A 15,858-nucleotide genomic window follows, 5' to 3' on the forward strand; every position below is an offset into this window, starting at 1 on the left:
ATTGAAGTTGCAGACAAGTGCAGAATCCACATAAAGTACCATATTACAAACCAAATCAAACAGTGCAGTATCAAGTACTTAGTGAGGCAGTGTTATGACAAACCAAATCAAACAGTGCACTTGCATACATAACCTAGGATAACAGAGGAGTTCAACCACTTCAGCTAGTTACCACTTGCATAAAAGTAATCTTTCAGCCTCCCAGATGGCTTCCTGACCCTCTTTGACCCATCCTGCACAGCACTTGTAGCAGATTGTCTAGGAGCAATGAAAGATCCATTGCCAGCTCTATTGGCAGCAGCTGACCTGGTGTTCTTTGCTGGAGAAGACCTTGATGACCTTGTGTTCTTTGCTGGAGAAGACCTTGATCCATTGCCAGAAATAGTTGTGTTCTTCTTCTTGGGAGGTGGTACTAGTGTTGAAGAAGAGGTGTTGGGCCTGCTCTTCTTGAGAGGTGGTGGTACTGCTGTTGTAGCTGGAGCTGCCCTTTTCCTTGACCTAGAAGCTGTCTGTGTTGACACACTTGTTATTGGAGGAGGAGTTGGTGTAGGTGCAGAGGCAGCAGGTACCCTTGGTGGCCTTTGTGCAGTTGCAGCCATTGAAGAACCAGCCTCGGAGTAGTTTGCTCTATTTTCCTACACAACAATATTAGTTGGAACTATTTTCCTACAAATGAAATGAATGTAACAATGCAATGAATGTAACAATGGAATGAATGGACATACCTGGTGCTTGTTCAGCCTCATCTGGAACTTAGGTTTCAAAGGGACACCACAATTGTTGATCCTGTGCCCTTGCTTCTTGCAGTTGCTGCATGTCACTGTACCAATCCTAGAAGTATCCTTTTTAGCTGGCACCTCAAACAGGCCTTTCCTCCTGGCAGTTTGTTTTTACCTTTCTTTTCTCTAAAAACAGGGGGAGAAATATCATCACCAGGTGTATGAGGCCAATGGTCAGGACCTGGCACAGGGAATATTATGTGCTTATATGTTTCACAATACATGGGTTTCTTGAAGAAAGCAGAAACATAGTCTTCAGGGTGTATCTTCACTTTCTGCATTGCAGCAATGGCATGACTACAGGGGACAGCTATCATGTCCCACCTCCTACAGTCACATGTCTCATTGTTCAAATTAACACAATATGTGTTTTCAGAGCTACTAGTGACCTGCCATATGCCTGGCCCTGCCATGTATGCTTCACAATATTTAGCCCACTTCTTCCCCTCTTCTAAAATCTCTGAATAAGTAGGTGTGATTTCCCATCTGCATGTCTCTGTCTTCTCTCTGATCTTCTGAAACTTAATCATTAGCTTTGTTCTTATGCCCTCTAACATAGTCCTGATTGGTTTGTTCCTAACATCCAATATCATTCTATTGAAAACCTCACTAAGGTTGTTTACTAACAGGTCTATTTTGCACACAGTGTCCATTTTATACCTAGCCCATGTATGCTCTGGTATCTGTGACAACCACTGCCAAGCTTCTAAACTTTCTTTTTTCAAATTCTCCATGCCTAAATCATGTCCATGTTTGGTAAAGGAATAGGCAGCCTGACCTAAATGTTTCTGAAGTTCCTCTCCTCTGAAACCAACAGATTGAAAATTGGCATAAATATGTCTAAGACAAAACCTTTGTGGAGAGTCAGGGAATACATCATCTATTGCATTCAACAATCCCTGTTCAATGTAGTGTAATCTTAAGTGTTACTACTGAATAACATTTTACTCATGGAAAATGTAAAGGAAAATGTAAAGACTAGGTTCAGAAAAATACCTTCTGCCTGTCAGACATAATTGTGTATTTGCCAAACTTATTGCCAGTTCCAATGACTGTTCTCAACTGTGTGAGAAACCATGTCCAACTGTCTGTCTCTTCCTTATCAACAACACCAAAAGCTATTGGGAAGATGTTATTGTTGCCATCCCTCCCTGTAGCTGCCAATATCTGCTGACCAGTGCTTAGCTTGATGAAGCAACCATCCAGACCTGCTAACATGATAACATGAGTGCCTAAGTACATCAATGTTTAAAAATCATATAAATTTCTGAATACTTACCTATAAATGGCCTGCATCCATTCAGAAAACCCTCCTTGCATGCAAACAAGCAGTAAAACATATAGTGAAACCTTGGGGTAGGAGCTGGGTTAAGTGGGTCCTCATGTGTTGTTACTATGCACCTACTGCCAGGGTTAGTATCTAGCACACACTGCAGGTAGTCCCTTATTCTGTGATACTGGAGTTTGTGATCTCCTTGCACAACCTCAACTGCTTGCTTCCTTGCCCTATATGCCAAGCTTTTAGGCACATGCACACCAAACTTCTTCTTTGTGTATGACATAATTGTGTCAACACCAGCTCCAGGGTTGGATCTGACTGTATCCTCACAAACCTTAGCAACCCAACTGACTGTCACCTTTGTGTTCTCTCCACTTGCTCCACAAGTGTGATCCAGGTTCATCTTCTTGATACTGAAAGTTGCCTCATGAGCTATCTTGGAGGCAACTATGTAAAACTCACAACCATGTTTTCTCTCAGAGCACCAAGCAATAACCCTAGTTGGTTCATTTCTGTGATACTCAAAATTCCTAAGAGTCCTCACATGAAAATTTCTAAGTGCTTCTCTGAACTCAACTACATTTTCAAAGCACAAATGCATTGAAAACTGCTCATGTGCATCAGGCCTTTTTGGATCATACCATCTCCTCTCCTTCTTCTGCTTCTTCCTACTCTTTCTTCCAGATGGCAGCCTTGGTGCATCCTCTTCATCACTTATGCCAAAATCACCTGGAAAACAGTACTCATCAGCTTCAGGGACATAATCTTCAAACTTGTTGTGCTCAGGCTCACTGTGAGACTTGCTAGTTGGGCCAGGTTTTCTAACTGGCTTAAGCTTTTTGGCTGCTTTTGTAGTTACAGCAGCAGGATCCACTACTTCTTCATCTTCAGAAACTATTGGTTCTTCCTCCCAAAACTCAGAAGGTTCTGAGTTAGCTGCACAATAGTGCTCTGCAGTATCAGTGCCAGCCTCATCTTCACCCCTACACCAAGCTTTGTAAGAAATTTTCTCCCCTCTGTAATCACCCCTAAAGAACTCAAAATCTGAAGATGATTTGTCATCTTCAACTTCATCTTCTTCCTCTGGTACATCTTCTTCTTCTTCATCTGCTTCTTCTTCTACATCTTCTTCTTCCACAACTGTTTTCCCCTTGTTCAAATTGCTGCTTTGCTGTGTGTTCATGTAGGGCTCATCAGGGGTTAAAGATGGCAAGCTAGCATTAGAGGCAGGGTACAGAACACCTTCTTGTGAAACTCTGTAAACAACAGGTTCACCAACATGATCAATGGGGATCTGTTCCTCATCAGCTGGGCTTGGATCAGTAGCTTTTCTGACACTGATGTTCAGTACCTTCTTATCAACAAATAAGTCAAGCATTTCCTCTAATGCCTCCTCAGTATCCAGGGCCTCCACACCCTCCAGCCCCTTTCCCTCTTCCTTTACATAAGTCAGAAATGCATCCATGCCATAGCCCTCCAACTCAACCAATGCTAATATGGTCAGATAACTGATATCTGAGGAAACTGAATACTTTTTCTCCATATTATCTATTCCTTGAAAATGTAGCCTCAAGTCCCAAATCTCATCATCTAAGCTGTAGGATTAAATTGACAAACAATTATTTTTTAAGTCACTGAACATTACTGAACTTTCTTCAGATATCAAGAACATCTATGCACTGACCAAATGAACTAACCAAATGCACTTTCTTCTACACTGACTTAACCAATAAAATACAGTAGCATGCCAAGAACAAACAATTACTAACCCTAGTTCTAATTTGAACTAAAGCACGCGGAAATTTTAACTAAAGGACCCAGAAACATTGACCAGTGCTTACCTCACTCCACCAAAGGATGACGCCCAATGGTGGCCGCCTGCTGGATCAGTGTGGATGCGCTTCGCCACTGCCCTAGCCGCGCGAACTTCCGGATCTGAGCTCGCCGGATCCACATGAGCTGCGGACGGTGATGGCTGCTGCGACCGCTGCGTCGGGAAGCTCGAGCTGCCTAGCCATTTGTCCACCTCTGAGTGTCCACCGCCCTCCTGGCCGGTGCCGCCTTGCCTCAATAGCTCGCCGCCGACGACATTTGGCTGCGCCGCCGCCATCGCCCACCTAGGTCACCGCGGGGGAGAGGAGGGGGAGTGAGAGAGTGTGTGGCCCGACCGCCCACTTTGGTTCCGACCGGACCGGGTCGGCTAACGGCCGCGCCGTGAGCGCGCGTGGCCACGTGGGCTGACAGATGGGCCCAGTCCGTCAGGAAAACGGTTAAAATGCTAGTCACCGCAGGTTTGGGTTTTTTGAAACAGCGGACCGCGCGTTCGGTAGCTTTTTGAGAAAAATTAAAAAGTGGTAGTTTTTTGGAACCCTAGCCTGTAAACTAGTAGTTTTATGCTATTTACTCTGGGACGGAGGGAGTAGCATATAGCATCTCCTTAATCTAGCTAGACTGAGAGTACTACGTCATTTACTGAGAATGTGCCATTTGTAAACCACGAGATCCACCAGACGACAACTGTAATGGCCGGCCGGCCGGCTGGCTGGCTCACCCAGGGGTTTTATATCCTTTGCAGCAGCAGTGAAGCACCACTCCTACCAATTCCATCATGAAGCATCTCCATTATGTATGCCTTCTCCTACTCTCTTACACTGGCCTCCTACTATGCGCCGTCAGGCCGGTGAGGGCCGACGTCCGGCGTGAAGCTGAAGCACTTGTGAAATGGAAGGCCAGCTTGGCCGGTGCTGATGAGTCCCTTGGATCATGGTCGTTAGCCAACTCCACCAGCCTTTGCAGATGGGCACACATCAGTTGCAACTCGGCTGGGCACATCATAAGGCTCAACCTTACCATAGTCATTCTGAACGGCACACTCGATAGGTTTGATTTCTCGGCATTTCCCTACATGGAAGATCTCATCCTGTCCCAGAATGGTCTGTATGGCATCATTCCACCAGGGATCGGCAACATGACAAGCTTGATCCAGTTGGGCATCACCCTCAATCCGCATTTGAGGGGTGCCATTCCACGCAGCATTGGCCAGCTCATGCACCTTGTTGTACTAGAAATGTCAGTTTTGGGGCTCGATGGCACACTACCTGAAGAGATTTCTAACTTGACAAGCTTGGAGGAGCTCCATCTCGACTCTGTTACTTTGACTGGATCAATCCCACCAACAATTGGGATGCTCACGAAGCTCCATGCACTGAGCCTGTCAGTCAACAATCTGACAGGGAGCATTCCACTTGAGATTGGAAACATGACTGAACTGCAGGAGTTGGATTTTTCAGTGAACTATTTGGAAGGGCCGCTACCAGGTACGATCTCCCATTTGATAAAACTCCAGGGTTTACTTCTGTCGGAAAACCAACTCGGAGGCCACATCTTCCCCGAACTTGGGAATAGCAGCCTCCTGGATATGGTTGAAATTCAGAGGAACAACTTCTCGGGGGTGTTCCCGTCATCCATTTGTGTAGGAGGAGCACTTCGTACTGTCAGTGCTGGTCATAATGGATTTACCGGCATTAACCACCAGACCTTTCAAAACTGCACAACCCTGCGTTATGTTGACTTCACAGCAAACAACATTGTTGCAGAGCTAAGGGCCTGTTTTGGTGAGCATCCTCTTACCACCATGGCTTTAGGTCAAAACCAGTTGTATGGCACGCTTGTGACTGATCAGGGCAAGGATTTCTTTTGTAACTATACCCAGTTAAGCTTTCTAGACCTATCAAGTAATGCCTTACGTGGAGGCCTCTCCCAGTGTTTCTGGGACATGGCAAATTTGGTGTTCATGGATTTGTCCAGCAACTATTTCAGTGGTGTAGTTGCATTCTCGAGGACATGTGGAGATTATCTTAGCTATCTACACCTAGCCAATAACAATTTCATTGGAACCTTCCCTTTGGGTCTTAAGAAATGCAAAGAGCTGATCACTCTAGATCTTGGAGGCAATAATTTCTCAGGTACTATACCATCTTGGATAAGCAAGAGCTTACCTGGACTCAAATTTCTCCGTCTGTCATCAAACACGTTTGAAGGTGTCATACCCCACCAGATATTGCAATTTCGCCAACTCCAGCTATTGGACTTGTCAGAAAACAAGCTCACCGGACCCATTCCAGATGATTTTACGAATTTTACTGGCATGACACATGAACAGGAAAATGTTGACTATGTAGATACTGGCTACTATGGTCACGCACAGCAAATTCAAATAGTTTGGAAGAATGTCGATTATCTTTATATTATGGTGATGGCAGGTATAGCCGGCATTGATTTTTCTGGCAACTCTTTGTCACAGGAGATCCCAAATGGGCTCACAACCCTTATTGGAATCAGATACCTGAACTTATCACGAAATCATCTGTCAGGTCTTATTCCCAATGGCATTGGCAATCTTGTACTGGTGGAATCCTTGGACCTTTCGCAGAACCAGCTCTCGGGAGAAATTCCTCCAAGCTTTGCAGCTTTGAAGGCCCTGAGTGTTCTGAACCTCTCAACTAACAAGTTATCAGGGACGATCCCTACGGGAAGTCAGCTGCAGACGCTTGATGACCCATCGATATACAACAATAACCCGGGGCTATGTGGATTCCCGTTGAAGGGCTGTGTAAACTCGTCGACACCAACCCAAACTGAAACAAGCATGGATGAAGATAGAGAGGCACTGTGGTTGTATTGCTTTGTGGCTGCTGGGTTTATCTCTGGGTTCTGGCTATACTTGGGCTTCTTGTTTCGCAGCGAGACATGGAGGTATTCATTCTATCAGTATGTGGACAACATGCAAGCGAAGGTGACCAAGAAGATACGAAGCTGCATTTCGTGCTTCCAGGTCAAAGGGCCTGAATGATGAAGTGCGTCGCTTGTTGTTGAAGTAATGGTGTATGGTGTCCTATATCGAGCATCTGTGTAATATTTCCCTTCCTTTGTTAGTTGGACGGTTGGTTGTAAAAGTACTTGCCAGTAATTTGATGTTATTCAAGTTTTGTGGCGCTGAAACCTACTGGTTTCAGATTTGATTGTTTGGTACCTAAGGCTATTTGGAGTGAAGTGAATGAGTTCTTTGAAATCAGTTAGTCATAATTTTGAATCTTCTTTTTTTTGGAAATGGAGGCGTGCCCCCGGCCTCTGCATCATAATGATGCATGCAGCCATTTTATTAAAAAGTCTCGAAGAATCCCAAAGTCATGAAGGTATTACAGCTCGCAAGCGGAGCAAAGACAAAGAAAATAAAAGTACATGCTCAGAAATACAACCGGTAAGGCAAAAAAGAGGATAAGCTCCCTAGACTCCTATCCTGTTATGCAACCGCCATCCGAACCGGTTGAATATACCCCGTGCTACCATCTCCCATCTGTAACGACCAAACCTTGAAGGATTTGAGTCTCTGTGCTTACCGTGCTAGTCCCTGGATCGAACTCGCTAGCACACACAATATAGATGAATACCAGAATAACAAGTGCATCATTTATTACAACGTATGATCCAGAGTATATAAAATAAAACAATCTGCATAGCACTTGGCTAGCTTTATTCAATCAAACAGGGGAAAAGTACCAGAAAATAACGATGAGTCCCATCATAGCCCACTGGCGATGCTGAGTGCAGACTCGCGACCCTAACGGTACCTTACTCTTCGTCTGAATATCCTGCAACATGAGACGTTGCAGCCATATAGGTCAATATTTTGAATGTATTGGCAAGTTACACAGGAGTAATAATATAGCAGACCTACATATATATGCATAGTATAACAAAAGGAAGGCTTGAGGGTTTACTTTTGCAGAAAGCTGATTTTATCCTAATAACTACCTAATAGTCAATTTTATTATTTAGTTCTTTTATTACTACAATTATGTACACAGGGTTGAGTTGGCAAAATCAACTCCAACCTACCCTTTATTAAGTTGCCCACAAATATTATTAAGTGTCACATCTGTCAAGATCATCCAACAACTGTAATGGCATAGGGGCTCAAATTTACCCATAACCAGGGGCACGGCTAATCATCATTAGTTTTAATACTCTGCAGAGTTTAGTACGCTTTACCCACTGGACCCAATCCGAAGATTGAGACGAAGTCTTTCAGAAGAGGTTCCCTTAACCACCTGACGGCCACATCCCACCTACATATGCTACATCTGTCGACAAGTCTGGGCAGGGGTTCCAACAACTGATCAACTAAGCCAGAGCCCATATAGCCAGTGGCCGCACATGGAAGCTACTAGTCACTAAGTCTGTCTGATCTTTTTTAACCTGGGCGGCATTCCACTTAGGTGCACTCTCATGGGCGCATGGCCTTAGAAAAGGTGCAATACCCCATGATGCCTTCCCTCAACACCACGCAATACCACTTCCGCCCAGAGGTGAGTTAAATCCTGAGTTACTACTCAATTTGTTAAATATATAATCCTCACATAAGCTCAATGAATACACGAACCATCCCCGTCTACAAAGCATAGCAACCTACAACTACCACGATTTGCAAAGACGGGAAGATAGCTCAATAGCATAGCAAAATAATATAGTAATCCTATACATGCATATATTCATAGTGTGATATAACTACATGCATAGAAAACAATAGGTAAAGGATGATCAACATGTAACTTGCCTTGGTTCTGGTTCAGAAAGTCACACTCCTGACAATAGTTCGAGTCAAACTCCGGACAATCTACACGTTGCACAATATCAACAATCAATCATCGGAACACAAATAGAACCAAAACAAAACCAACAGCGAGAAAACCATTTTTAAAACTCAACAACAGAAGCTTAACAGCACCTAAATAGCACTACAATCACAACGCAAAAAGAAACACTCGATTCTGATAAACGGTTTGAAAGTTACGGCCTCGGAAGATTCAATTCAAATTTAAATGAATTCAAATTTGAACAGTGCAAGCATGTGAGATTTTGGTACTGTGGTAAACTACTGGTATTTGTGAGTGCATAGGGAAAAGAATTACCGAAATTGAGTATATAGACTAAAAGATATAGCTAAAAGAAGTTAGAGAACAAATCTGGAAAGAAAAACAAAAACAACAGAAAACTCCTGCACTGTTCGTGCGTGTACTGTAGCTGGTTGCCACGTGGCAGCATGTGATTGGTTGGAGAACCTCCTGTGCGTGCGTGCTCACCAAAAATAGAGGGCGGCGGCGGCGGTCTCGGGCGTCGGCGGTGGTGGCTCTCCGGCGAGTCTCCGGTGAAGGGGAAGTGATGGGTGGGTGCGGCGTCGAGCGTCGGAGGCGGTGGTGACGAAAACGGCGACTGGTTCGTCCTCTGCAGGAGACGGCGGCGACGGAAAGGCTCCCTGGAGTCCGCAGGAATGAGTAAGGACCACGTACGGATCCAAGCGGTAGCTCTGAAGATAACCTGCAAGAAAGTTAAAGTGTGTTGTCTGTTAAAAATCAAATCATTCCTACAATTCCAGATAGCCCACAAAAGCGCACATATTCCAATCCGAATACGAGCAGCAGTATCATGTTCAACCCCAGCTAACCACGTTCCAAACAACGATTCTATGTTAACTGGAGGATTAATATTGAAGGCAATATGGATAGTTCTCCAAAGCAATTTAGCGAGAGGGCATTCAAGGAATAAGTGTTGTATTGTTTCATCATGATCACAAAAATAACAACGTGAACTACCTACCCATCGCCTCTTGATTAAGTTGTCCTTAGTGAGTATAACTTGCTTGTGGACAAACCACATAAAAAATTTAATACGCAAGGGAACCTTAATCTTCCAAATATGCAAAGATCGCGAGATTGGGCCAGAATTAATCAAATCTATATAAAAAGATTTCACCGTGAAACCTCCATTCTTAGCTAATGTCCATTGTGTCGAATCCAGCTGGTCGGAAAGTCGAACATCTATCAATCTCCGAACCAAGTGCAACCAAGCAGTCCATCTCTGACCAACTAACGCACGCCTGAACTGGATATTCAAGAACTTGTTTGGAACACGGTACCTACGTAATCCTCCTTGCGTTGTACAATATTATAAAGGGTGGGATACTGAATGGCCAGGGGTGTTGCTCCTAACCACGTATCCTCCCAAAATCTTGTTGACATCCCATTGCCAACCAAGAATTTGACCCTACAAAAGAATAAATCCTTCACTCTCATAAGCCCTTTCCAGGCGAGTCAATTGGTCTCATGGTAACCTGGGCGAGCATTTTCGACTGCAAGTATTTATTGCGCAAAAGTTGTGCCCATATGCCTTCCGGTTCTGTCTCCAACCTGTAGAGCCACTTGCTCATAAGGCATTTATTCTTGATTTCTAAGTTCTCAATACCAAGACCTCCCTGATCTTTTGGCCGGCAAAGGATGTCCCATCGCGCCAGTCGGTATTTCATTTTGGCCTCATCTGACTGCCAGAAGAAACGAGATCTGAAGAAATCAAGTCGCTTTCGTACCCCTTTAGGGATTTCGAAGAAAGAGAGTAGGAACATCGGCATACTGGTCAATACCGAATTAATCAGCACTAGCCGATCTCGATAAGACATAAGCTTACCCTTCCAGCAGCTCAACTTTTTCTCAATTCGATCTTCGATACACTTCCATTCTTTATTAGGCAACTTACGGTGGTGAATTGGTATGCCCAAATAACTAAATGGTAACAACCCTAATTCACACCCGAACAATTGTCTATATGTGTCTTGCTCGTCTTTGGCCTTCCCAAAGCAGAACAACTCACTTTTGTGAAAGTTTATCTTTAATCTAGACAATTGTTCGAAGAGGCACAATATAAGTTTCATATTGCGCGCTTTAGCAATGTCATGTTCCATGAATAAGACGGTGTCATCAGCGTACTGCAAGATAGAGACTCCTCCATCGACCAGATGAGGAACTAAACCCTCTACCTGACTATGCTGTTTGGCTCTGCCAATAAGAATGGCCAACATATCGGCCACTATATTAAATAAGAGAGGAGACATGGAATCTCCTTGTCTCAAACCCTTATGTGTCTGGAAGTAATGACCGATATCATCATTAATCTTGATTCCGACACTACCATTCTGGACTTGAGAACCCACTTGATTCCGCCAAGCCTCACTAAATCCTTTCATGCGCATTGCCTGCTGAAGGAAAGGTCATTTAACTTTATCATATGCCTTCTCAAAATCCACTTTGAAGATAACCCCATCTAGCTTCTTCGAATGGATTTCATGAAGCGTTTCATGTAGCACGACAACCCCTTCAAGTATGTGTCGCCCTGGCATGAACGCCGTCTGGCTCGGTTGTACCACTGAATGGGCAATTTGTGTCAATCTATTGGTACCAACCTTTGTGAAGATTTTGAAACTCACATTAAGAAGACATATTGGCCTAAATTGTTCAATCCGAATTGCTTCTTCTTTTTTGGGCAACAGCGTAATCAGGCCAAAATTAAGATAAGACAGCTCGAGATGGCCACTAAAGAAGTCATGAAACATAGGCATAAGATCATTCTTAATAATATGCCAACATTTCTTATAGAATTCAGCTGGAAACCCATCTGGTCCCGGTGCTTTATTCGGTTTCATTTGTGAGATGGCATTCAAAACCTCCTTCTCAGTAAATGGTGCAGATAGAATATCATTCTCCTCTACCTGAAGCTGAGGTATATCTCCAAAAACAGATTCATCTAGGGCCACCGTGCTTGCTTCCGGATGCCCAAAAAGTTGTTTATAGTAATTAGAGATATACGCTTTCAAATTCTCATGCCCTAGAATTGTCCCCTCGTCCTGTTCGAGCTGTATAATTTTCTTCTTCCTATGTTTACCATTCGCAACCATATGGAAGAATTGTGTATTATCGTCCCCTTGGACAACCTTAAGCACTTTAGCGCGTAGTGCCCACTTGAGCTCTTCTTCTCTAAGAAGCGCGCGTAAGCCTTGCTCAGCTTCGGACTTGGGGTGTTGCTCAGTAATCGTAAGGGGATTACTTTCGGCTTTTAAATCTAAAGTCTCAATTAAATGAGTAAGGCGTTCTTTCTCTTGCTTGTATATCCCACTCTCATTTCTGGCCCAACCTCGCAAAAACTGTCGCAGATGTCTGATCTTATTTTGCCACCTCTCAATGCTAGTTCTACCGCTAACAGGTTTTGCCCATTCACGTGCAATGATCTCCAGAAAGTTTTCTTTCTCGAACCAACCTAGTTCGAAAGAAAAAGCATTCTTATTTGCGACATGGGTAGCCTCTCCCGAGTCTACAAGAAGAGGTGTATGATCTAAGATCCCTCTATGCATCGCATGAACCGATACTAAAGGGTACTTTTGTTCCCATTCCACACTGGCGAGTACCCTATCCAACTTCTCATAAGTCGGAATGGGCAACGAATTGGCCCAAGTAAATTGTCTACCAGTGAGCTCAATTTCTCTCAAATCAAGACTCTCGATAATCATGTTGAACATCATAGACCATCGTCCATCAAAATTGTCATTGTTTTTTTTCCTCTCTCCTCCGAATTATATTAAAGTCCCCACCGACTAGGATTGGCAAGGATTCATTGCCACAAATCCGCACCAACTCAGCTAAAAAATCCGGTTTGAATTCGGGTTGTGCTGCTCCATATACAGCCACAAGAGACCATCGGAATCCATTCAATTTGGATCTCACCCGAAATTTGACCGTAAAATCTCCCCTGACCACGTTAAGCACCTCGAGTGTTGTACACTGAACCCCTAGCAAGATCCCACCAGATCTTCCTCTAGGAGGTAAGACATGCCAATCAAAATCAATTCCACCGGAAATAGTTCCAAGGAACTGTGAGGTGAAGTTATCTCGTCTAGTTTCCAAAAGCGCAATAAAGTCTAAATGTTGCTCTACCGTTGTCTCAGCCAGGAACCTTCGTTTAGCCAAGTCAGCTAGACCTCTGCTATTCCAAAAGATTCCTTTCATAAGTCATCGTGAATTATTTTTTATGGTTGACCCTAGCACTTCTACTGTAGCTTGCTTTTTGGTTGGTAACACTAGGCATGCTGTTTTGAGCACTTCTTGCACAGCCATTTTGTGGAGTTTCTGGGAACATACGAATGCCATCGTTTTTAGCTCCCAACATTAAGCAGAGGATCTTTATGAATTTGGTTAAAAAAACTGAAGTGTAATATGTCGAATTTGCTGGCTGATGATCAATTTGAAAGGACTCTGATTGTAGTGCCCCTGTGATTGGTGGAGCAAAGCACTAGACTCATGAGGAAAAACTGAAGACTACCTATACACATCTGTAGTTGGGCATGGGCATCGGCGGTTGGATTCAGCTTCCCGATTCGGTGAAAAAAAGTTATTTCATGTTTTACAGAATAAGACTTGGATATGAATGGCTGTTGCGGCCAAAGTCTCTTATGCCATGGGTTCATAAGTAACACAGTCTGAGATCATTCAAGTGATTTCCTAAAAGAATTTTTAAGTTTTACATAAGGGAAGTGGGTCTCATTTTATTAAGTGGACCAAAACCATTCACATTATTTGTTCTGCAAATGCAAAGAGAAAAAGTTGTAACAGTACTGTCCACACATTACATAACTGAAACAAGAAGAAAAAGACACAGGTAGGCTCTCTTTTCATCTTGATCAGTGGAAATGCAAAGACTCAGTTCGCATATATCCTTGTCGCAAAGAAGGTTTCATGGCTGTTCTTCTGAAGAGATTCATGGCCTGTCATAGACATAATCCTTCACGTAGCGGCTTGTTGTGGTGACTTCCAAACTTGGGTCGAATGTTCACTGTTGTTATGTGATTCCAAAAGTTGCTTCTCTAACAGAGACCTCAGCTTCAGACATAGAAACTCAAGATATGATGCATTTGGCTCCAGTGCAAATTCTGAAACATTCATATAGCACTTGTAAGTTTCAAAGTCCATAACAAGGCTACATGAGATAAATTAAGAAGACCAAACTAACTACATTTGCGGAACAACAGTGCAAGAAGAACAGGTGGTTAATTCTGCGTTGTCCATTTTGAAGGTTCTTGGCAAACACAACATCATTTTGTGCCAAACTTTTCTCACTGGACAATCAAATTACTGAAATGGGAGTTGCAGAGATAGATCGCTTACGCCCGGTGAGGCCGACGCCCATGCCCTCCTCCATGCGCTGTTCGTCGTGAAAGCAGACGCTGCACGCGCCGCCGTCGACCACCACCATGGCCTGCCGGTGATACGGGCACAGCCGTTCCGCCTCCCGGAAAGCCCGCGTGATGCAGGCCCCGCAGTCCGGCGAGCTCCCGTCGGGGAGCCAGTAGCAGTAGGCCGACGCGATGACCCTATCGGGACGCTCGCCGGCGTTGTTGCCGGGAGAGCACTTGCAGGAGGACGCGTTTGCCTGGGAGGGAAGGGTGGCGCCGAGACGCCGCAGGTTGGCCTCGTAGGCGCTGCCGGGAGCGTACGTGCCCTGCGCGCCGCACGTGTGACCGGGCGGCGGGGCCTCGCGGCGGAAATCGATGCCGGCGGCGGCCAGCGTCGGCAGAAGCGCGAGCGCCAGGACGGCCGCGGCACGAGCGCGAGGCATGGTGGTGCCGTGTGGGAGAACGTGTGGTGACTAAGTTGAGTGGTGAGCGAGTCGATCACTGGTTGTAGACTGTTCTACGGCTAACGCTCGTTGACTAGTCAACATCTGCCAACTCTAAAATCTAATACTCCAGTAGTTATCTTCAGCTTGACCAAAATAAATAATTAAATTCGGAGGTCTTCAAAGTAATCAACATTCCTGATCAAAAGAGGCTTTCGGTGGAGCTGTAATAAGAGGGGGGAAATGGTCCTACAGACTTAGAGCAATTCTAATAAAGTAGCAGCTCCCTACAAAACTTTTTGTAGAAGTCATTTTACAGAATGTCTGTATAATTTAAAAAAAGTTGTTTGATGACTATGTTTTAACATAGTTAAATTGAACGCACATAAAACTCGAAGAAACCCTTCTAATGAAACGAAGCAAAAGGGGTGTGGGGTGCGAAGTGACAACGACAAAGGAAAGGATCGCACAACGTGGAAAAGGAAGGGGGGGGGGGGGGGGATGGGATTAAGGGAACGTCACGACACACACAAACCATGCGATAAAACCCACCACATAGGATGGTACATGTCTCGGCAGGCTCAACAACAGCGTGACAGAGGTCTATGAAGGTATGGTAAAAGAAGTAACACCACTCGCCCCTAGCAACACAAAATAATGAACGCGAGCGTGACCTGGGCGGGCGAGAGGTAGTTAGGACAACGAGGAAGAATAGACAAGCTACTAACCCATGGGACCAGGAGCGCTCGGGCCCATGAACAACCACAAGGGAAAACGGTGGAGCCATCCGATGGAAGAGCGAACCCGCCACAGAAGGAGCATCAACCAGCACACAAACATAACTCACCAACACAGAGAGGGGAAAACAAGGAAACCCATCGCCTGCTCGCGACCACTCCCCGTGTGACACAATAGTGCCTAGGGCTCTGCGCCGCAAACACCCCACCGAAAAGTATAGCCAAACAACCACCGGCATGCGGGACCAAAAGGGAAATGCGACCCAACAACAACATCACAATGGCCGACGCAAAATCGAGTGAAGTGACGACATGCTTTTACCTAGCGGATTAGACTAGCCACAATGGGTAGTAACATGCATATGTTACGAGTCTATGTTACTACCTCTATAGTGGGGAATAACATATGTGTGGTAATATGCAACACTTCATTTATTAGGTTATAGACTCATCTTGCTTTGATATGTGTAATGTTACTCATACTACTAGTAACTAGCTATACTACTAGTAACTAGCTATGTTACCACTTTCCTCTCTTTCTTCATTTATTGCTTGCCACATCATCTAT

General features: G+C 44.5%; 2 protein-coding genes across 2 annotated transcripts; one reads left to right on the forward strand and one right to left on the reverse strand.

Moving 5' to 3' along the window:
• The first annotated feature begins 4,666 nt into the window (after positions 1-4,666).
• LOC123080192 (MDIS1-interacting receptor like kinase 2) lies at positions 4,667-7,036 on the forward strand. Its single transcript, XM_044503090.1, has 2 exons — positions 4,667-6,600; positions 6,802-7,036. Exons 1-2 carry the CDS (start codon positions 4,667-4,669, stop codon positions 6,908-6,910), a joined length of 2,043 nt encoding a protein of 680 aa, XP_044359025.1. The 3' UTR covers positions 6,911-7,036.
• A 6,427-nt stretch (positions 7,037-13,463) lies between these two features.
• LOC123080197 (cysteine-rich receptor-like protein kinase 10) lies at positions 13,464-14,602 on the reverse strand. The gene is made up of 2 exons (XM_044503095.1): positions 14,103-14,602; positions 13,464-13,867 (listed from the first exon to the last, which is right to left on the reverse strand). Exons 1-2 carry the CDS (start codon positions 14,551-14,553, stop codon positions 13,722-13,724), a joined length of 597 nt encoding a protein of 198 aa, XP_044359030.1. The 5' UTR covers positions 14,554-14,602; the 3' UTR covers positions 13,464-13,721.
• Between the last annotated feature and the right edge of the window lie 1,256 nt (positions 14,603-15,858).

Source organism: Triticum aestivum, chromosome 3D, assembly GCF_018294505.1.
Source record: "Triticum aestivum cultivar Chinese Spring chromosome 3D, IWGSC CS RefSeq v2.1, whole genome shotgun sequence".
Taxonomy (NCBI): Eukaryota; Viridiplantae; Streptophyta; class Magnoliopsida; order Poales; family Poaceae; genus Triticum; species Triticum aestivum.

Coding starts and splice junctions, on each gene's coding strand:
- LOC123080192 (XM_044503090.1), top strand. CDS start 4,667: ATGAAGCATCTCCATTATGTATGCCTTCTCCTACTCTCTTACACTGGC. Junction 6,601..6,801: donor ATCCCTACGGGAAGTCAGCT/GCAGACGCTTGA, acceptor CTTGTTTCGCAG/CGAGACATGGAGGTATTCAT.
- LOC123080197 (XM_044503095.1), bottom strand. CDS start 14,553: ATGCCTCGCGCTCGTGCCGCGGCCGTCCTGGCGCTCGCGCTTCTGCCG. Junction 13,868..14,102: donor GGGCGTCGGCCTCACCGGGC/GTAAGCGATCTA, acceptor TGAATGTTTCAG/AATTTGCACTGGAGCCAAAT.